Source organism: Mytilus californianus, unplaced genomic scaffold, assembly GCF_021869535.1.
Source record: "Mytilus californianus isolate M0D057914Y unplaced genomic scaffold, xbMytCali1.0.p SCAF_13, whole genome shotgun sequence".
Classification (NCBI taxonomy): Eukaryota; Metazoa; Mollusca; class Bivalvia; order Mytilida; family Mytilidae; genus Mytilus; species Mytilus californianus.
In genome coordinates this window covers 42,297,216-42,321,432 of record NW_026262615.1, presented here as the reverse complement: position 1 = coordinate 42,321,432, position 24,217 = coordinate 42,297,216, and the positions used below count along the sequence as shown (strand labels likewise).

The following is a 24,217-nucleotide window of genomic DNA, read 5'->3' as shown; positions in this document are numbered from 1 at the left end:
AGTGCTCAAAGGCAACACAAAGTGCACACCGTATAATACAGCGATTCTTAAAATTGATCGAATTAAACCTGATAAAAAAGTCAAATATCCGTAAAAGCTATTAGTTTATTAATATTCAATAATTAATTGACCGGAAGTGCAGAAAGAGAAGCGGATGTTGAAATACGTCGATGAAACGACAACCAAGCAATAGAAATAATCCAAAAATCAGATTAAGGAATCACCATTTTCTATTACTGAAGGTAACCAATGAGACAAATATCCACCAAATAAGACCAAAGGACCCAGTGGTTGTAAATAAACTCATCAGAGATACCAGGATTGAAATTTTGTAATTGCACCGGACGCAATGTTTTCAGATGTTTTTTTTTTGGCTAAAGAAAAGCAAAACAAATTTGTATAGTTTGTTCTGATGTTGTGCTGTTACATTAATGTTCAGACTAAGGTTAGAGGGGGATAGAGAGCTCACAAACATGTTCAATCACACTTTATCCTGTATGTGACAGATCTAAATGAGGATTCTGTAATTCTATGGTCGCTGACTATCCTATTTGTTTTTCGTTTATTGTAATGTACATAAATGAGGCCGTTGGAATTTTTTTGTTTGAATTGTTTCACATTATGTCATGTTGGGGCCTTTTATAGATAACTATACGGCATTGGTTTTGCTCACTGTTGGAGTCATTTGATTGCTTACAACTACGTCAATTGTTATCTAATGGGTAGTTGTCGCAGTAGACAATTATACCACATTTCCTTATTTTTAACAAACTTCAATTTTATGCTTGGAATACACAGTAAACAGTTTAGCTGCAATACCATACTCATGTAGAACCTTAACCTTTAATTCTAAATGATAGATTGATTGTTGGTTGCTTAACGTCCAGCGGCAAATTAAATGAAATATGGCCAAGGCGCATAACTCTGAAAATATGCATAAATTACCTTTGTTATAATTTATTGACATAATCGACGACTTTAAAAGTGTGTTGTAAATTTTGATATAGTCATATTTTGGTAAAAAAAAATAAGGTCCGCCTTTATGAACATGTTTTCTTTATTGTTTTGCAGACTGTTCGTTGTCTTTTCGTCATTTTTCATCTTCTGTTACATTTTAAATTTGTCAATCAAACTTCGACTTGTGCCTTTGTAGGAATCTCCCGCCTCTCTTTAATTTTTTTTTTACTCAATGCATGAAGACTTGTCAACAAGACGTGTTTCCATTGAGCTTCATATCTTGACTGACTTTACTTCTAGACTTTAACATTATGCGTCAGTTGAGAACTTAATTTAACGACAAAAGAAATGATTTTAAATTTACAATTGTGAACTTTCCATTTCTTCGTAGTAACATTCGAGCAGCGTCTGAATATACAGTGTACATACAAGATGTTACTTGCCATGAGCAACACGACGGATGCTTTAAGTGGAGCAGAAACTGCTTCTCCTACTGGAGCACCTGAGTTGAACCCCAGTTTTTTTAGTGATGTTCATGTTGTTAAATCTTTAGTTTTTTGTCACGTAGTGGTTTGTAAACTGGAAAATTGTTTGTCTTTTTGTCATTTTATTGTTTTTCTAAAGGTTGTCAGGTTTTTCTTCAACTTATTTTGTTTTATTCTACATATTGCTCATTCCTCTTTTAATTCATTTTACAAAATAAAAAGCGGTTAGTATTTTCCAAATTTTGTTTATTTCTTTTCCGTTATATATATTTTGAGTGTACTATTTCTATTTTCAAACTTTTTATAAAAGCAAAAAAAAAAACAGTTTGGTCAGTAATTTAAATTTGTTGGCTTAGAAATGTTTGATGCACGGATATATTCCTTTGCAGGTATTGCGGTTTGACCAGGGGTTACGTAGACATAAATCATATAATAGCTAACAGTAACGTTTAACCACCGCACGTTATGCTTAGTATATTATTCATAATTTATTGTACAGGTGCGGATCCATGACCATGATTTTGAAAGGGGGCTAGAAAGCCAATATTTGGAGTGATACTTGTAAAAAGTGTATGCATTTATCATATATGTTATGTATGTAGCGCCATAAGGGGTGGATGGGGCTTGGTCCTTATAAATCCGCCTCTGTTGTATTGCTTGTGTATATGATGTACAGCTTAACTTGTTATTCATTCATTTGAGCCATTTGTGAGGGTGTGGATGGGAGTTTACAGAATAGAGAATGATAGGCAAAACAATATAAAGAATAGAAAAATGGACCGAAAAAATAAAGAAAAGAAAATAACGAGGTGCTAAAATATAAAGAATAGAGAATAATGGGCAAAAAGTATAAAGAATAGAGATAAACGGCCTAAAACTAAAGAATACAGAAATGAATAACCCCTCATTCAGACCGTCGATCATTTGTAACATTTTGCAATCTTTATTAAATGTTGCGTCTTCGAGGTTGCATAGCAAAGATAATAGATATTTATGATTAAGACTGTAGTATGACTTGCCTCTTATTTAGCTATGTATTTATTTAAGAAATGTTTTAAATTAGTTTAAGTGGGAATTTAAGGCTAAAAACTGTAACACGTATATACTTTTACTGATCGTAACTGTATTTTTCCATTGGAATGCTAAACTTTGACCTTAAATAATCCATCGGTCACATAATCACAAGCAAGGTAAAATATCAACATCATCAAGTCATAATATAGAACATAAACTGCAATCTTTATTTAGGACCTAGTTTATATATCTAATTTGAATACCTTCGGCAGTCTATTAAAGGTATATTCACAATTTCAATGAAAATATCGATAATAGCTTTCGTAAATAGTACATCTTAGGTGAAAATCTAGTAAAAGTCATTATATAGGTCATATTGGTTCAACGTCAGTATTTAGAACATCGTTTGTATATGTGTATATATAAATAGCTTCGACAGTCTAATAACGTTAATCATTTTTTATATTAGCAACAAGAAGATAGCACCATCAATTCAAAATGCCTGCTAAATACAAACTCTCTTACTTTGAAGGCAGAGGAAGAGGTGAAATTCTTCGTCTTATGTTTGCTGGAGCTGGTCAAGAGTTCGAAGATGACCGACTAAAGGGCGATTCCTGGATAGCATTTAAACCAAGTAAGATTGATTATCTTTCATCGTGTATATGCATGTTTGTAGCCCACAATATATTTCCTTTCCTTATTTTCTTAATCTCTTTAAAAAAATGTACTGATATTTTGGGATTTTGAATTTTGAAACAAAATTTAATATTCATTCTATAAAAAAAAGGTAGGTATATTTTGTTTCGCGGGTTAGCCTCGCAAAATTGTATTTTCATTTTTGTACACAATAATTTCCTGCATTTTGTTTCCATTTTATTCATTTGATTCCTTTCTTCGCGCAAGATTACTTATTTTCAATTCTAACCAGGCCACGATATTCATGCCCCCCCCCCCCCATATTCCACCTCCGAAAATCAAATGGAGAAGAAATGGACAAAAAAAAAGAAAAGAGATTAAGGGAATGATAATTTTATATTCTGGAAGGATGGGGATTTTGGAAATAAATATTTTGGCTTAGTACTAACTTAAAATAAATAAATAAATAAGACAGGATGAAACTGAGTATTCTGCTCAACAAAAGGTAGGTCAATGGAGGAAATTGTTGCGCCCCAACCCAGTCCAGACCCTTTTAGATACGAGTCGAGTTCTGGTATTTCTTTAATGGAATACACAAATATACTGTCTGTAAAATTTTATAATGTTAAACAATTTTTTTTTTGTTCAAATTGTTGTGCAAAAATTCAAGGTTGCAGAACATCAATAAGATTTAAAAGCCTTGATACCTATTAAAATCATACACTCACAGTTTATCTATGGATTTCCATTGGTATCGGTTTAAAAAATACGATTAAGCATCTAAAATAAAGGATTAAAAATCAGATGTCATTAACGTTACTTATTCTGCAGTGTATATTTATATTATTGTATGAAATATACGAAGTCGGACAATTAATTTAAATATTTTTGCTTCAGTAATAAAAAACGTGTTTTGTTGTCCATTTATAGATTAGATCCCATGTTAATAATTCTGTAATAGGCAATTAAAAGGTAATGGAATGAATGCATAAATTGACCTTGACCTCAACTTGTCTGGTGTTCTATTCATAATTCTAAACAACATTATAGGTCATCTTGGTCAAGGTTGTCTTTCACTTTAAAATTGAAAATGGAAATGGGAAATGTGTCAAAAAGACAACAAACCGACCGAAGAGCAGAAAATAGCCCAAGGCCACCAATGGGTCTTCAACACAGCGAGAAAATCCCGCACACGGAGGCCGGCTTCAGTTGGTCCCTAAACAAATATAGGTTGGATTGTGAAGTACATATTTACAAGATAGATTAAATGGGCAATCTGTTTTGTCTATTGATGTATCAGAGTAATTGTTAGGACTATTTTGTACTATTGTAAAACTCATCTATTTAATTACTATATTTATAATAAAAGTTTACATATTTTGAATATTGAATTTGAGTTAGAATTATTACTTGCAAATTGAAATTTGTGTAAAAAAAAATATGGCATATAGATTCATGTACCACGTATGAAATTTTTATTTTTTATTTTTTTATTTTTGCATTTTAGTAAACCTCAAAGTTTAACAGACTTAATATATTTACAAAGATTGAAAATTGGTTTTGACATCTAATGGAAGAATTTGTAGATTAACGCAGGTTTAATGCCGGAAAAAAAGCCGTATAATAAAATGAATTAAAATTGATATATAGCTTCTAGCAGTATAGGTCTGTCTAAAGTACTTTAAGCGAATGCCCTCTCTGTAGTTTGTAATTTTCACTGTTAAAAAGAGAAGGTACACAAAATGTAGATAATTAGAGGCAGTTTGAATACTGTCGATTTTTTTGCACTAAATCGTTCTTTCTCTGTTTCTAAATTTACATATTATTGTACATATAAAAAAGAAGATGTGGTATGATTGCCAATGAGACAACTCTCCATGACATAGAAATTAACAACTATAGGTCACCATACGGCCTTCAACAATGAGCAAAGCCCATACCGCATAGTCAGCTATAAAAGGCCCCAAAATGACAAATGTAAAACAATTCAAACAAGAAAGCTAACGGCCTAATTTATATACAAAATAATGAACGAAAAACAAATATGTAACACAGAAACAAACGACAACCACTGAATTACAGTCTCCTGACTTAGGGACAGGCATATACAGAATGTGGCGGGGTTAAACATGTTAGCGGGCGCTCAACCCTAACAAGGGACAGTGGTGTAACAGTACAACATAAGAACAAACTATAAAAATCAGTTGAAAAAGGCTTAACTCATCAGATGGATACAAATGTAGGTATATGATGTGATAAGGGATATTCTCTTACTAAGTCAGGAATACGACGACATGCGATATTCTTAAGCTTTTACGTATAATTCAATCTTTCATTGTTCAAATTTAACTAAATGTTGTTTACAAATATACCATATCATGCATGTTTTACAGATACTATGATTATTGTACAAATACCTGTGATTAAACATAAAGTATTTAAGTGATTTACCGATGATCCTATTTTCAACTTTAAATTGAAGGACGAACAAATTTAAAAGGTGTCAAATTATAAACAAGATTACAACGAACACCTATAATGTACAAATCTCGTTTTTTTTATAAAGAAATTTGTTTAGGCGTCTGACAATAGCGGACAATAAGAAAAACGTCAATTCCAACTTAAAATGGATCATATATTATGGTCTGGAAGGGGTCCTTCTCTTCTTTATTCTTTTAAATTATTTTTTTTTTGTTTTGTTAGTAAAGTTTTCTAATTTTGTTTTTGTTCTTTATTTTGCACTGTTTGATTATTACTCACTCTTCTGCAAACCCCATCTAGACCCTTATATATAATTTTTAAAAAAACTTTTTTTTAAATTTTTATTTTTTAAGGGTTACACATGCATGAGATATTTGCCACTGGGCGCTAAGCAAACAACAATAATTCATTTGTAAAATAATAGCAAATCTTCATAGAAATAAGAAGATGTGGGAGGAGTGCCAATGAGTCAACTCTCCATCCAAGTCACAATGTGTAAAAAGTAAACAATTATAGGTCAAAGTACGGCCTTCAACACGGAGCCTTGGCTCACACCGAACAGCAAGCTATATAATATGACTTATTTCAGAAACACCATATGGCCAGATGCCTGTGCTAACAGTAGATAATAAAACCATGATTAACCAGACAGGTGCCATTGCTCGGTTCATTGCTCGTGAATTTGGTAAGTTTTATATATATGTACCTTTTCAATACTTGTCGGCAACAGCTAATCAAAAAAAAAAAAATACAGCCTATTACGAAAACCACAAGTCTTGAATATTTCCGTCGCAGTAGGTTCAATTAACTTTTGTATTTTGATCCTGCAAGTCACTTAGTGTAATAATTTTACGGGAAATTGGCCTTAATTTTTTCATCCACAACGTATCAAGACGTTATTAGATTTAGATAAATCATTCGTATATATGATTGGACCATCTACAAATACTTGAATGTGATTGGTCCGTTAATATTTCTCTCCTTCCACTTCGATAGACCATATTTTCAGAACGCTTTCTTATCATTAGACTGACGAGTTTGACAGCAACTTTTGTATGAATTTCGCAAGTAGTTTAATCTGAAATAACTCTTCGAGATTAAAAAAAATGGTGTTCGAAGTGGTCAATTCATTCTAAGTCATTATGATGATGAAAATCACTCAAAAGCTGACAGTCTATCAGGAGTGAGTTCATTTATTTAAAAAAGATTATCCTAGAGGGTTACACATAGAAAGAGGGTAGCCTATTTTTGAACGTGATATAAAAAAAATACTTAGTACCGACGGATGGACCGTCTCAGTGGTCTCGTGGTAGCGTGCCCGCCTCGAATGTTAGCGGTCGTGGGCGAGTCAAAACAAGGACTTGAAAATTGGTATTTGCTGCTTCTCCACGAAACACACGGCATTTAGGAGTAATATCAATGACTGGTCTACTGGTTCGGAGTCAGAAAGCTATGTCCGCGTAAGGTGACATGTCTTTTTTGTGGACTGTTAGCTAATGGACGAGCACGTTAAAAATCCGACTCAACGTGTCGGTCTAGTACAAAGCAGTGTGTATATCAATATCATCTTATTATGTTCTCGTCCTAAATATGCATTTGATTTGCAACTAGAGGTTAAATAGACATTCATGATGGATGGATGGTTGCAACTCCCCGAACCCTTTCCTTTACAGGGGCGGATTCAGGCTGGGCGTGGTGGGCGTGGCCCCCTCCCCCCTAAAATTTGCAAAACATGGGTTGTCCTCAGCTTAATAAAGAATATTTCGATAATTTTACCTATTATTTAGGCGATAATTTAAGTTATCTAACCTGGTTATAAAATCCTGGATCCGCCCCTGCATTAGATCTACCAATGGCTTAAAATGTGCCGTTGAACAGGTCTAAAAAAAATAGGATTAGAATGGATATCAAGAATTACTGCAAAGTGTATATTATCTACTAGCTTTGAATTTAAACGTCATTTCTCAGAAAGGGTGTACATTTATCTTTAGCACATATGCAACCATCATACATGCTATAAATATCAATGATTTAAAACAGGATTATACGGTACCAATAACATGGAAAGTTCCAAGTGTGACGTCATCTTTGAGACCGTCAATGACGTGTTCACAGAAATGGTAAAAGTATTTTTCGAAAAAGATGAAGCAAAGAAGGTCAGTATCAATTTGATTAATAATAATAATAATAATAATAATAATAATGATAATTATGAAGAAAATAGAATTAAAATTAAAAAAAATAAAAATAAAAATAAAAAATAAAAATAAAAATAAAAATAATATATAATAGATAATCTAGGACTTAAAAATTGCTCTGAACTTCACATGACTAAAGAATAGAACAGGGAACATATCAATTGATTTGACTGTGTTTGTTTATCTTCCAGTGCCAAATATTTCATGCATATCATGATGAGGAAAGAAAAAAAAGAAATACATTATGACATCGTGCAAATTCCCGTTTCTTTTCTTTTTCTTCTTGTTTTCTGTGTATTGTTTCTCATCTTTGTTTTTCGGTTTATTTTTTAAAGGAAACTTTATTGAATATTTCAACGTATGAAAGTTAGCAACTGCAAAAGCAGATGATATATTTAGTATACAAACAGGGGGCAGTTTCTAGAGAAAATACTAGAAAAATGGAGAAGGATAAAAAGTCGTTTAATAAAACAATTGTTGACTTTTGATTTCAGTTGATACAATGATTTATCAACCCCAGAGATATGACATTCACCCTCGGCCGTTGGCCTCGGTGAATATCATAACTCTGGGTTTGATAAATCATTGTATCAATCTCATCAAAAGTCATATATTATATAATATTATAAAATAAATAGCATGCACATTAGAAACTGGAACAAAAGCTAGATTAGACCTGCTTTTTACTTATTTCGTAGCAAGTACACATAAGAACATTTTCCTAGAGTACCTATGACATTTTATGTTATCCTTCAAGAATGACTAGTAAATTATTAGGTTTTTTTTCAAATCACAATCGTTGTTTTTCTTTGTTGGAAAAAACCTTCTGTATAGAATACATCAAGACAATATTTTCATACGAGACTTGGAATAACGACCACGTGTCTTCTTATGGCAACGCCCCTACCATTTATGAAACTCCTAGGAACATTTAGTGATTAGAAACTTTCTTTGACTGGTTACTAACTGATTAATGTATTTTTTTGTTGTTTAAATAATGAATGAAGTTCAATCGGTTTTAATGATTTTCTCTTTTTTTTCAGGCAGAAAATGGTAAAAAATTAAATACAGAAGTTTTACCAAAATTTTTCGCTTTTATGGCCAAGTTACTGAAAGAAAATGGTGGAAAATGTCTCGTAGGATCTAAGGTAACATTCATCACTTTTTATAAGAAATATTACATAAATATTGATAATTACAAGATTATAGAGTAGATAATTGAAACGGGGAATGTGTCAAAGAGACAACAACCCGACCAAAGAGCAGAAAACAGCACACGGCCGCCAATGCGTCTTCAACGCAGCGAGGAAAATAACGAGCCTGGCGGCGGACTAGCTGGCCCCTAAACAATAATGTATACCAGTTCAGCGAAATGAACGCTACATTAATTCTAAAACATACAAATGAACCAAAATAAAAATAAACTCGCATGACTAACAAAGGCTAGAGGTTCCTGGCGTTGGACAGGGGCAAAAACGCGACGGGATTAAACCATCACCTATTTGTATAGCCAATGTGGAATAAATAAACACACAGCAATACTAGTAAGCAGATGCATTATATACATCAAGGCAAAACGTTGTCTTGTTTTTAAAAAAAAAGGTAATTTCGTATTTTATTTTCCCTCTTTTTTTATACGATCGAGCGTCACTGGTGAGTCTTTTGTAGTCAAAACGTGCGTTTGGATCACAATTTTAATTCTGGTATCTATGATTGTTTAATTTCGACCGTGTACAGAGATATAGTGTGATGATATTTAACTTAACAGATATCAATAACATTGCACATGTTTCGTTTTTTTTAATTGAGCAAAGCCGGTTCCGTGGAAACTTTTGACTAGTGATTATTTAAGGAATGTCTTACAAAATCGATCACGGAAAATGGTCATGGAAAAATATGTAATTCTCTTTAATTTTATATTTGTAGCTTTCAATGGCAGACGTTGCTTTCTTTGACATGCTTGATAAAATAACCGAAGGTAAAGGTATGGGTGCAGATTTATACAAAGACTTTGCTGACATCAAAACATTTTACGCAAACGTCCAGAAATTACCTAATATGAAAAGTTATTTAGAGAAGCGACAGCCATCTGATATTTAAATTTAGCAACACTCATCATCTTCATTTTATTTGTGTTTTAAAACATTAACATGGTCCAGGAATAACAGACTGATTTATGCGAACAAATTGGAGGGGCAACCTTTACATTGTACTCAATAAACTAAGTACGATCTTTTTGTACTTTTTTTATTTAAAAATTGGGATAATCTTTACATTGTTTACATTTATAGAACGTTCATTTTTTTCTTTTTTATTTCATAGTTATTGAAATGTTTTCTCTCTCTCTTTACAAATTGCAATTTTTTTAATTAAAATATACAATGGCGTAGCTGCTTTATTGAATCGTTATTATTGATTGAAGTACCTTGTAGTGAGATTTTTCGCTCACACAAATACACACACGCACACTCACACATATACGATAATCAGTGTTGGCTTACATATTTGTCCTCCGAGGGCTAATATGAGCTCGACGTCAATGTCCACGAAATGTAAGAGCGGCGTCTTCATTTATCAAATAACAAGAGATCTTTAAACAAATTCAGCGTAAACTGTACGATGCCCTTTTTGAAAAAAAAAATATCCTTCATTGTATTACGTTCGGGATGTAGAAGATGTAGTATCATGGTTGCCAAGGAGACAACATTCCACCAGGTACCAAATGACGTAAAAGAAGTAAAATTTAGAACTATGTTTCACCGTACGGCCCTCGACAATGATCAAAACCCATACAGCATAACAAGCTATACAATGTGCCGACATGGCAAAGGAGAAAAATCCGAACAAGAAAACTAACTGACTGATTTATGAAGAAAACAATAAAAGAAATACAATATATAGATAAGTAGATATGGTGTGATTGCCAATTAGACAACTCTCCACTAGAGACCAAATGACATAGAAGTTAACAACTATGTTTTACCGTACTGCCCTCAACAATGATCAAAACCCATACCGAATAGCAAACTATACAAAGCCCCGATATCGCAAAATGAAATCAATTCAAACGAGAAAAACTAACCGCTTGATTTATGTACAAAAGAATAAACGAAATACAATATAAAAATAAGAAGGTTTGGTATGATTGCCAATAAAACAACTCTCCACCATAGACCAAATGACAAAGAAGTACAAATATAATCTACTGCAACAAACAACAACCATTAAGTTACAGCCTCATGATTTGGTACAGGCATTAACAGAACAGAATGTGACGACCTTCAATGTGTATGCGAGAGCTAAACCCTCCCATAACCTTTGGAAGTGAAGTAATATCTAACATTAGAACAAACTAGAAAAAAATCATTCGAAAAAACTTTACTCATCAGATAGGATCATAGAACACAAAACACTAACAAAAAGACTGGAGATACAAACAGGCTGATATCCAGGCGAAATTCAACAAAAGAAATGGAACTCATTGTTAGCGGAGGTAAACATGGCCAAATTTGTGAATTTGAATTGTTTACATCTGTTTTTATGGCCTTTAAAAGTTTAATGTAGGTGCTTAGTTTATGACTTTTTGCATTTTATGTACGTGTTTATAACTAATTGATACTAATAGTATGGAGCTTCGAGATATTTGTGAACTTTTAAATTAAAGACAAATTTTCACTAAACAGTCGATAATGATAGGTGCAGATACATGTGGATCTTTTTTGTGCATAAGCATAAATTCCTCCGAAAAAAATCCACAAAAAGATAAAGCATTCATTTGCATCTCTGAACCCGGCAAACGTTTTTTTTTTTTATTTTTTTTGGGGGGGATCCTAAAATTAGGCGATAATCTCATCGAAAGATAAAGTTGGGTACACCATTTTATGTTTAGGCGTGATTGAGTTGACTTTTGTCTTCAAAACGTACAAAGCAACACTATTTGATACACCATCTCGCTTCAGCTTCTATTGATTTGAAAACTAATGAGGCATAACAACAGAGTAGGTGTGTTTGAATAACAAATTTTTAATACAATAACAAAAAGCACTTGACGACAGACTTTAAAAGTAGATCTTGACGACAGACTTTACAAGTGGATCTTACAAATGAATATCTTCATAAAATTCTCATTTTTTTGGCTGTACTATCTAGGGAAATTCGTCTTCAACCTCTGAAAATATTTTAGTCTGCCCTTTCATGAAATATTTCATTAAACATTTTTTAATGTTTTTTTAACTTTCGAAAATTCACCCTGACAACCGATCAGACAATAGTTTTAACTTCAAAAGGCATCAAAGTACATTACATGATGCGAAATAGCTAGTAGATCCATTTTTCTTTTAAAATACAACTGACAATTAAGATTATTATACTTCACGTTAAAATGCCATATTTTGATTGGCTGATACGAGGGTGTTAATTTTCTCCATCACATGGCTGAGCGGTTGACAATTTTTTTTAATGTCACCCTCTCGTCCAGACCAATCAAAAATCGATAATTTAAAGGACAATGAATTGAATTTACATCAAGTTATTAAAGACAATTCTTAAGTTCTACGTTTTGGCTCAGATTCTATTATTTGACTGTCAAAATAAAAAAATAAAACATATTGCTTCACTTCTGTTGATTTTTCTAATACCAATAACGTTGTTATGTACGTGACGTCATAGAAAATACTTTTAAATAAAATTCATCTGTAAAAGACAATAATGATAGGACATTCAGTATAATAAATTATATAACACATAGCTGAGAGGGTGATATAGCAGATTGGTGGTACCCCTCGAAAAAGCATTGCCAACCTTGGCTTCGCCGCGGTTGACAATGTTTTCTCGGGGTAACAATCTGCTCTATCACCCTCTCAGCTATGTGTTATTTATATAATGGTAAAGATGCTACGTGGATAAATGTATCGGTTTTCAAGAGTTGAAATGACAGCGCGTCAACCCTGCAATGGCTTCCATTCGCGATTGAAAAAATAGGTGGCGTAATGGGGAGATAATTTTGACGAAGTAGAATCCTGACTGACAAAGTACTATGGCGACTTTTATTGTCACATATTACCGATGACCGCGAGTAAATTTCTTCTGATGGAAAAAAACAAAGTCATAAATGTTACTTCCATAAGAGAAATCATATTACACTGTAAGGCACATTTAATGGTGCGTCGTCGGTAGTAATAAAATGAGGATGTGTGTTTTATAAAGAAATGTTGGGATTGGTTTTGAGGGCGAAAAGGGGCGAAGAGCAAACATTTTTCTGGTTTCCGGACAATAACTTGAGTAAAAGTGTATTGATTTTTATGAAGTTGTTCCACAAGGTTCCATACTACAAAAGAAAGGTTTGTTTGAATTTGGGGGTTGTGGCCGTATCGGCTTAGGAATAAGGGGTCAACAAGTGCAAAAAAAATATAAAATTTTGTTTGAATTGTTTATTTCTGCCCAATTTTGATCGGGGTTTACATAATCTCGAAATATTGTGGTTCTTTGATATGTTTTCTCTAACAGGGTATTTAGAATTTAGATTTTGTGCCGTGTTTTCAAGTGGGTCCTTATTAGGGTGCAAAATTAAACTTTGATTGATATCAATATGCTAAGTCTAATCATGTATCTAGAAATTGAATTTTGGGCCCATTTTTCAAATTGGATCACATCAGGGTCCAAAGGGTAGCGATATTCAAACACCAAAAAATTATCAATTAATTTGATAAAAGGTTTCCTACAAATTACAGCTTATACTAAAATCCTTTATGGTGCATTTTTGCAACTTCGCTAGTATTGTCCATTAATAATTACATAAATTAAATATTTGGTGTACTTGGATATGCGGAATTTAACCGTATTTTTCGTTATTTTGGGTATTTGGCCATAATAGGTAAAAGTCCAATTTCAAATTTTCCAGTTCTTTGACCACATTCATTTTGTGTCAGAAACCTATGCTGTGTCAAATATTTTAAAAATCACAATCCATATTCAGAGCTGTATCAAGGTTGAATTAGTGTCGTTACTTTTCCCAACTGTCTAGGATTCGACCTCTGTGGTCGAATCAAGCTGCGCCCCGAGGAGCATTTTATCTAAATTCAATTTGATACAATGGGTAAGATAGAATCGTTGACTAGAAAAGGATGTCTTCATTTTTTGACTAGAAATGCATGTTAAATTTGTAGCAGAAATAACCAAAAAAATTAAAGAGTGTTTTGTCAGAGGTGTAACCGTGTATTCTTACGGATGTTTAAAACTATATTGTAAAATATAGGAGTTTCTTAACTGTAAAACACTTTACCGCACGGAATAGACAATATGAGAGGGCAACAAAATACTGGTACCAAGTTGAAATTTATGATCAGTGAGACAAAGGTGCTCATTTCCCAAATCCCACTTTTTTATAATTTTTTCCCACTTTCCACTTTGTTTTCCTTCTTTTTCCAAGATCCCACTTTTTTACCCCCTACATCCCACGTCTCCATCCCCCCTCCCCCTATATCCCACATCCCCACTTTTTATCATCATCTAAATTCCACATCACAACAGCGTGTCATAATCCTCATCAGTTCACATTTTAAAATCTAATTTCGTCGAATAATTAGACTTTCAAGAATTTTCTGTTTCGCATTTCATATATTTATTACCTTACACGATTGAAAACGTTACATTTGGATCTTCAGTCAAAAATAAGTCAGAATAATGATCAATGAGGGGGCTGTCAACGGTTGCTCATTTTCCAAGTCCCGTTGTTCATAACTTTGCCCTTCTTTTCTCCCCCCCCCCCCCCTTCTTTTTCCTACATCCCCCTTTTTTTTACCTCCTATATCCCACATCTCAAAAGCGTGTCATCTCTGTCATCAATTTGTATGAATATGATTTGAAAGGTACGATCAACAGTCTACTTATTTCATTCCTAGTTTAAGATTAGAAAAAAAAATGTAGGTTTCAGCTTACAATAAAATAAATAAAAAATAGAATCGCTGTGCACACGTTTCACTTACGTAATCAACGTGGGATAACCATTTGTTATGTAACAGTTATCAATTATGTTCTATAATAAGCGGACGTCTATCATTTCCATAAGTATCAAGTTAAGTCTAAATTTAGTATTGTAAATCGTTTATAGTCTTGATAGGATGCTATTATACATTTTGAGATTAAAACCATCAAATAACGATATGTTTGAGTGGCATTATAATGTCTGTCGTTTGTTAATTGGTAGAGATTGCAAAAAACAACAATTCATTTCCCCATAGGCGACAATACCGTTTTTTTTTTTTGAAATAGACTTTAGTAATTTGATTCTTTTCACGAAACCCTGCTAGAATTAAAACAAATTATTCTGACAGCTTTTTTAGTCCAAAAATAACGATTCCCGTTACTTTTCGTAACGTAATTTATAATTATTTCCCTTGTCTATCAAATTTACACTCAAAGACACGTGTCTTATCACAGCGTAGAAAAGACCTCTCAGTTCCGTTAGGGCCGAGGGAAATATAGTATTTTGCCTTTGGGATAATGCAGAGTGCACGAAGTGTCTAGTAATAAAAAATACCGGTTGCACACATCGACCAATCAGAATGAACCATACTCTCTTTTTCATTCGGAATACCATGTTCATAAAATGGCTGCTCCAATAAAATTTAATGGTTGATTGTAACACGGAAGACATAGGGTGATTTTAACATACTAAAATCATCCATATATTCAGTTACAAACTACGTTACAATGTATATGACAGTACCAAGGGTTCATAATCATAAGGCAGATATCGTATCGTCCAGCGTCTTCCGGGGCCATCTTAATTTGGCTGACCTTTATTGCATAGCTGTGTCATTTATGAGCACGGTTATATTTAGACTGGTATCCGGCCGTTATTTGACAAGTTTGTACATTCCGATGCCATGCTGAATATTTAACAAAGGAAACCAACTTAGGATATGTTACACTTGTCGTAGCCACAATCATGTCTAAGGTTGTTTTCACCCTTGCAACATACGGGTATCGAAGTTAACCTCGTTATCTGTCACAGCAAAACAGATAAATGACAGGGAACCAGTCTACCATTATGTCCTTTTCTCGTTTGAGACTTCGAGTTTTGCTTGTTTTCCCTTCCGGAGCACATGAGCCATTCCTGACTCTATTAATACGTTTCTTTTCTCTTTGTCATAAATTCGTCTGTCTTTCGATTTATGGATTATTTAATTGACCTTGGTATCTACCTGTTGTTTATTTTGTTTTTTTTTTGACAAAGTTAAAACAATAACAAAATAAATGATCGTTCCTTGTAAATGATGTTCATACATGTAACTACGACAAATTGATATTGCAGTTTTACGGACGCCATAACGATTTTGTTGACGTTTATTATGCATTGCCAATATCTTTGTCAAGGATGACGGTGAAAATGCAGATAGTAATCACCATTATTGTGATGAACATTTCATGTTTTAAACCTATAAATTGGAAACGTTGAACTAAACAGGAGCGTTTTATCTGCAATAAATGCAGAAAGGCATATCAACAAAATGTTTGCATGATACACCAATAAATAAGAATACTTTTTAATTTCTCTTTTATTTCATTAAGTGGGGTTTCATTTAGATATTACATGCAAACAACTTAATGATGAAACGATATTCAGCAATAGTGTTTCTTAGACATTCTTATTTCCTCGTGTGAATAAAACATTGACATTTATATTTCTTCTTGTGAATAAAACATTGACCTTCTTCATTCATTTCAAAGCAGAGATGTATCTTTTTTATAATCTTGTTGTGTAACGAGTCCTGAAACGTCATTCATTCTGTATGTATTGTTCTTGTTTGTTTACTTAACCAACAGCTTAACAAATAAACTGCAAGTTTGTAATGGAAAACAATTCATACATACTGATCTGTTTATGACGTTTGTGTGTGTGTTTTTTTTTTTTTTTTTTTTTTTTTTTTTTTTTTTTTTGGCTAAATAAAGTCAAACGCCAAAGATGTGTTTAAAGTCATGTGACCGTGACGTCATCAACGTTTTTATCATGATTTACTCCTTTTTAGAATTAAATTATAAGGAATGACTGTAATATGTTTTCTGTCTATTCGAAATAACCTAAAAAATGTGGTGCACATTTTTAAATAATTTAATTTTGGATGTAACACGTCTTCTTGTTGGCTGAAAGTGTTTTGTCTATCAGCTCATAGACATAATTCTGTCATGTGACCGTGACGTCATCAACGTTTTTATCATGATTTACGCCTTTTTAGGATTAAATTATAAGGAATAACTGTAATATTTTTTCTGTCTATTTGGAATAACCTAAAAAATGTGGTGCACACTTTTAAATGCTCTTCAACTTTGTACTTGTATGGCTTTATAACTATTTTGATCTAAGCGTCACTGATGAGTCTTATGTAGACGAAACGCGCGTCTGGCGTATCAAATTATAAACCTGATACCTTTGATAACTAATTAAATAACCAGCTACGCGGGTTATTCAGTGTGCACCACATTTTTGATGATATTTCTTCATAGACAGAAAAAATATTACAGTCATTCCTGAAATGAAAATAGGAAGATGGTGTATAACTGCCACAAATCTTCCCCAGAGACCAAATGACATAAAAGTTAGCAGCTATATGTCACCGTACGGACGTCAACACTGAGCAAAACCCATACCGCATAGTCAGCTATAAAAGGCCGCCCCGAAATGACAAATGTAAAACAATTCAAACGAGAAAACAAACGGTCTGATTTCGTAAAAACAATGAACGAAATACAAATATGATATACAGCAACAAACAACAACCAGTGAATCACAGGCTCCCAACTTGAGCCAGGCACATACATGCTAGCGTGTATCTAAGACTTAAGTATCAATCAGCACACATTGGACACCCTAAACATTCTCAATATTCAATGGATTTAGTGTAAAGATGTCATTAATAATCAGAGAAAAACATGATTTTATGCAATGCCAAAATACAGGTATCGACAGAATGTAGAACCTGATATGTATATGTATATAACAATAATATTAGTTAGTTTTAAATTACTGATAATGTCCATCTTTCAACAATTTTGCAAATGTATAACAGAAATAATGCTATATTCAGGTCTGTTATTTGTTGTTAATAGATAAGAAGGGAAAATAAAAAGAGAATAATTATTATACAAACAAAGCGAGGTAACTCAAAATTTACATTGACAAATTTACAACCGACAAGAATTATAATTTTCTGCGTTTCGAAGTATAGAAGAAAATTATTGTACTAACGGTTCTTTCATATATATGTATGGACACGTGATATTAATTGTAGTATCACGTGAGTGGTCATTTTTCGCGGGTTAATTTCCCAATTAGACCATTCTCTCGCCAACTTGGAACTGGTCAAGTTCAGATATAATGTTGGTTCATTATTGTTTGATTCTTTCTTATTTTGTACTATATATAGGTATATTGCTTAACAGTATACATTTTGTTGTATTTTGTTTATGTAAACATAAGCCAATTTTCAGTACTGTCCAATGTACACCTCTCGAGACGATCTTCCGAGCATTAGGGTTTGGACTCAGGTTTCCATATCGACTAAGGTAACTTGGTTGTTGGTTTTCCTGGCCGGCGGGTTCGTTTATGACAGAGTAATTTTTTTCAATTCGTATTGAAAGCTTGAATATTGTTTATATGTATATAGATATTATTTGCATAAAATTAGTATGTGTATAAATGATAGATTATAATAAAATCCGGTGTCCTTCTAGTCTTGTGGGCGATTCGAATACATATTAATCGATGTTTGTGATGATTCGTGAAGAGACCTACTGCTATTTTCATTTATTGTTGAAGATATGGTTAAGTTTCTTTTATGAAAATGGATATCCCAAATCATTTAAAACAATCAAATAGGAGGTGTACAACATCGATTTATAATGAAAGTGGATTCGAATTTTGTATTCAATCCACTCAGTAGTTTGGTACATGTAGAAGTTACGGATATACAAACAGCCTACCAATTGCCCATATTTTCAGTGTCGATGTTTGCTATGGTACACCCTAAATTTAATCAAATAAAAGAATATAACAAAATGTATACAATGACATTTGGTACTTTTTCTTTACATTCAATGATTTGCAGACTTGCAGCTACAATGAGGGTGGTAAAGGGTTATTTTCGTGCAACGTGTTTTGCCATTTTTATTTCACGTGCAGCCGTGAAAAAGGTTCGTTATTTACCGTGTTTCGTGAAATCGGTAAAAAGATCAACGTGCAAGAATTTTTAATTGTTCGTTCATCGTGAAATGGCAATTTTATTTCGCGTTCTTCCTTGCAGATACCCCCCCCCCCCCCCCTTTACGCCCCTCTTCAATGTACAAATGGACGAACTAATTGACTGTCAAATAGACACAATTATGACTTCTATACATTAATCACCGAATTGCTTTAAAGGGCGAGGTGTAAACTAATCATTATATATATCATTCATGCTGGTATTTAGATGTCCTCATTGAATAAGCTAATGGATTTTGCTTAATTATATTCTCTGTATAGCCCATCTGATTTCAATGTGATTGGTCTGAAGTCTTTGTTTTATGTCCAAGAGGGAAAACTCATCAGATTTACAAGGCTTTTATTTGTGTACGCCAGACGCACGTTTCGTCTGCAAAAGACTCTTGACGCTCGAAAAAAAATTAGTAAAAATGCCATATAAAGTACATGTACGATGTTACTACTACTAGGGGTTGTTTAACGACCTTGACAACACATGAGGTCCTCGCACGGTCGGTCAACGAAGTTGAAGAGCATCGAGTGCCCAAAATTCCGAAAATATTGGTATATATATCATGTAATGCATGAGTATTTGGTACGTAAAACGACAAGCTGTATATCAGTGTTTTCTCTGTTATATAAAGTTATTTCTGGTAGTTTAATTTTCATTTGATTAGATTTGATATATATGAGGACGTATATTAATTCTAATGCTGTCTACTTTAGGATATTTGAAATTCGATTGCGAGTTATCGTCTATAATAAATTCAAAAGAATACAGTCCAATTACCAAAAGACTGATGGAGTGCATTCTGAAGAAGTACATATTGCTATTCCACACGCAATTTAAGAATGAAACAAAACAATTCAAATGGCTAAAGCTTACCAATAAGTTAAAATTTGATCAAATAAATTTCATTATAGGTCATTACAAATAGGAACGACTTTTCGTCTAGAACACGAGGAAGAAAAACTTTCTGTGTCGTACAAATCTAATCATAGCATTCTATATGTTGTCATAATAAATAGTCGAGATCAATAGTTCTTACATAATCATCAAAGAACAAATTACTTATGTTATCGTTATGAGGACATTATCAAGATGATACCAGTCTACTTCAATAATGTCCGATACTTTCCATAACAGAGGGTGTGGATGGGGGTTTACAGAATAGAGAATAATGGGCAAAAAATATAAAGATTAAAGAAAAATGGACCAAAAAAATAAATAATAGAGAATAATGAGGTGCTAAAATATAAAGAATAGATAATAATGGGCAAAAAGTTTAAAGAAAAAGAAAAATGGCCTAAAAAATAAAAAATTAAAGAATACAGAAATGAAGGACCCCCATCCAGACCCTCATAATCAGATCAGAAGGAGTTTTACTAAATTGCAGTTATTTTTTATCATTATGAAACTTTTATTATAGCACACCTAGACATAGATTGGCTTTATAACAAGGAGATTTGGTATGATTGCCATTGAGACACATTTGGTCCAAATGACGTGGATATTAGCAAATATAGGTTTGCAGTGTATGGCATTTAACAATGAGCAAAACCAATACCGTATATTCAGTTTTAAAAAGCCACAACAAAAATTGAATATTCAAAAACAAAATTAATGAACGGTACAGTACCGTTTAATATGTTCTATACTGTCAAAAGTCCATTAAAGCATTATCTTAATGCTAAATCATTGTTAGTTCAAGATTCTGAATCAAATGCAATCCGTTCATTTTGACACTTCAGTGACTGGTAATGACATGACAATGGCAATGTGTATCAGTATTGTAAGCCTAAAGAAAACATGTGAAAAGATCCTCATTTTAATTAATAATAATTTGATTCCCAATGAATACCAAATAAATGAAAATTCTCTAAAAACTGGTTTACATGTACTTATCTCATAGTTAGTATTATTGATAGCTAGACTAGTGTCGTACATTATAATCGCCTTTATTAACTTATTACATATTTTGCATGTGAACTGCATGTTGTTTATTTGTTTACAGGAATGAAGTAATAGCTATTTGGCAAATAGTATGATCTATCACGCAAAGCCTTATCAGACTTCCCGAAATATAATACCACGCTCTGCGCACAACAACATTGTCTGTTATGTAAATTGCGTAGACTGTAATGAAATGCAGTTTCAACAAATTTACATTATTAAAGTGCAAATTCTTAATAAGCCGACTTAGAATACGCAGATGAGATATTAATTAAACAATAACATTATTGTTAGTGGTTGCAATTGTAGTTTTATAAGGCGAAAAGAATGTTTTGTATAAATTTGTAAAAATTTGTTTAAACAATAAATCAGCTTTAGTTTGATCTGCTTACAAGTGAAACAATCAATTCCCAAGTATGCTAAGATTTGAGCTACCATGAACATGACTAAAAAAAAATACTTCGAATTATTCTAAGAGAAAGTATAAATCTGCTGAATGATAGGCAAGTGTATGAATAAGTATACATATTTTTCCTCTTATTATAATCTTGTATATTTTAAGCATATATCATGCTGAGCTTTCGATTTAGAACACGCTGTCATTGCCATGTGATCTTTAAAATATATGTCCACCCCTCCTCTATTATTGCTAATCGTCCATCGAATGCATATACAAATACATTTTCTCCAAACATCCTTTCAATACAAAAGACCATTTAGGATCTTCCAAAAATATAATTTGAATTCGAAATCACGAATTTAAATCGTTATCACGAATTGTATAATTTGTCATAACAGATTAAATTTGTGATAACGAATTGGTGGAAATCGTTAAAACAGATTTTATAATTCGTAATTTCGAATTAAATTCGTTATCACAATTTTTTTGTAATTTGTGATAACGAATTAAAATCGTTATAACGATTTGTATAATTTGTTATAACGGATTATGTTCGTGATAATGAATTTGTGGAATTCGTTTTCACTGTTTTTTTTTATTTTGTGATTTCGGATTAAAATTCATTATCACAGATATTTAGCTCATCTGACCCACAGGGTTAAGTAAGATTTTCTCCTCACTTTGCGCCCGTCGCTGTACATTAAATTTTACAAAAATCTTCTTTTTTTTAACCTTTTGGCCAAAGTGAAACAAACTTGGCCACAATCAATTAAGTTTAAACAAATTTTATTTGCAAATTTAGAAAAGGGGATTGGACACTTAATTAGGGAATCCGATATTGTTTGTTTTTTTGTTTTTGTAAAGGGGCATTACTCAAGAACGGTAAAAGTGATGCCACCCAATTTCAAACTTGATCTGTGTTTTGAAGTAGTAAACATTGTGTAGTAGTTTAATAACATTTCGTTGGGGCAAACTAAATGTAGAGAACGGAAACGACAGATTTAGCACTTTGTCTATTTATAAAGGGCCTAACTCAAGAACGGTAAAAGTGGCGCCATTCAATTTCAAATTTGATCTGCGTTTTGTGGTAAGAAGCATAGTGTATACGTTTTATAACATTTGGTTGAGGCAAACTAAAGTTAGAGGACGGGAACCAATTTTGGGAACGTACGCGACTGACGGACTGGACTGACAGACAAGGACTAGACTTAATGACCCCATCGGCTAACGGCAGGGGCATACAAAATGTGTTTAATACTCATAATTCGTAACCGATACATTTTTATTCATTATTTTTTATTTAAAGTCTTTTTAGACCGGCGATTTCCTATCGCCCATGAATATATTTTACACAGAGGCAACAGAAGTAGTTTTGGCAACATGTTTTATCGAAGTGTAAAACCAGGAAAAAAAATCGAACAGACTAATCATTTCAAGTTTTTGTTGATATGCTTATAATTTAAGAATTATTTGATAATGACGAAAACATAATAGGAGTGCATGCAATTCAAAAACAAATAACAGATATGAGGAAGAAGAAAATGGAATATAATGTGCATAAGTATACATGTATATAAGATAAGGTTTGCCTGGAGTGTAGTGAAGTGAGAGAAATAAATAAGGGTATCTACTATAAAGAATGTGTGCGATGACCCCGCCTGCGGAACAACATGGCCAACATGGTTAAAAATAGAACATAAGGGTAAAAAAGGGTCAATTACCGCTTTCAACCATGTGGAATTATTTGTAGATCTTTGCTTTCTCAGTGATCATTTTCGCTCTAATAATTGATTGAAAGATTCTCTCTATCTATTATAATTTTCAAAATAATAGACAAAACATAAAATAAAAAAAAAAGTCAATAAAGGAAAATTATTCCTATAAATAGCCATCATACCATTTTGATGTAAATAGACAGTACGTAAATCTTGTGATTCCAAACAATTCTCTTTCTATAGCGGTTTTCAAGATAAAAGAAAAAAAAATCTTGCATTTGCTCTTGTGTTCTATTCTAGGTACAGTGTTTTTGTGTTTATATTTGTACATGGAGAAGACGTCACTAACGTTGTTTCAGTTTGTGTCCAATCCCTTTTGCTAATTTTGCAAATAAAATGCGTTAAAACTAAATCGCCCCGGATTGTGGTCAAGTTTGTTTCACTTTGGCAAAAAGGTTTCAGAGAAGACGATTTTTGTAAAAGTAATGAACAGCGACGGGCGTAAAGTGAGGAGAAAAGCTCACTTAACCCTATGGGTCAGGTGAACTAAAAATCTCTGATAATGAATTTTAATCCGAAATCACAAATTACAAAAAAAAACTGTGATAACGAATTCGAATATAATTCGTTATAACAAATTATACCATTCGTTATAAGGTTTTTAATTCGTAATTACAAATTATAAAATCTGTTTCTAACAATTCGTTATCACAAATTTAATCTGTTATTACAAATTATATAATTCATTAATATACGATTTAAATTCGTGATTTCAAATTCAAATTATATTTTTGGAAGGTCCTAAATGGGCTGCCGTATTTAAACCTACGGAAGCCCAATTTAGGACCTCCCAAAAATATATATTTAAATTCGAAATCACAAATTTATATCGTCAACACACATATAAAGGAATTCGTTATAACAAATTAAATTCATGATAACGAATTTCCGGAATTATTTATAACAGTATTTGTGATAAAGAATTGTATTAGTCGCCTTAGTCGTTATAACGGATTGAATTCATCACGAATTCGTAGAAATAGTTATCACAATTGTTTTGTAATTCGTGATAACAGATTAAAATCGTAATAATAAATTGGATAAACAGTTATAACGGATTAAATACGTTATCACGAATTCG

At 32.6% G+C, this 24,217-nt stretch overlaps 1 protein-coding gene across 1 annotated transcript; it reads left to right on the top strand.

Annotated features, from left to right (window-relative positions):
- The first annotated feature begins 2,868 nt into the window (after positions 1 to 2,868).
- Positions 2,869 to 10,169, top strand: LOC127723710 (S-crystallin SL11-like). Its single transcript, XM_052230460.1, has 5 exons — positions 2,869 to 3,090; positions 6,163 to 6,258; positions 7,614 to 7,729; positions 8,815 to 8,919; positions 9,698 to 10,169. Exons 1-5 carry the CDS (start codon positions 2,955 to 2,957, stop codon positions 9,869 to 9,871), a joined length of 627 nt encoding a protein of 208 aa, XP_052086420.1. The 5' UTR covers positions 2,869 to 2,954; the 3' UTR covers positions 9,872 to 10,169.
- Positions 10,170 to 24,217: the final 14,048 nt, after the last annotated feature.

What these genes read in the sequence shown, in the direction of transcription:
- LOC127723710 (XM_052230460.1), top strand. Translation starts at nt 2,955, where the DNA reads ATGCCTGCTAAATACAAACTCTCTTACTTTGAAGGCAGAGGAAGAGGT. An exon ending in AAAAAGATGAAGCAAAGAAG is followed by an intron (nt 7,730 to 8,814) that starts GTCAGTATCAAT and finishes CTTTTTTTTCAG; the next exon opens with GCAGAAAATGGTAAAAAATT. An exon ending in AATGTCTCGTAGGATCTAAG is followed by an intron (nt 8,920 to 9,697) that starts GTAACATTCATC and finishes TTATATTTGTAG; the next exon opens with CTTTCAATGGCAGACGTTGC.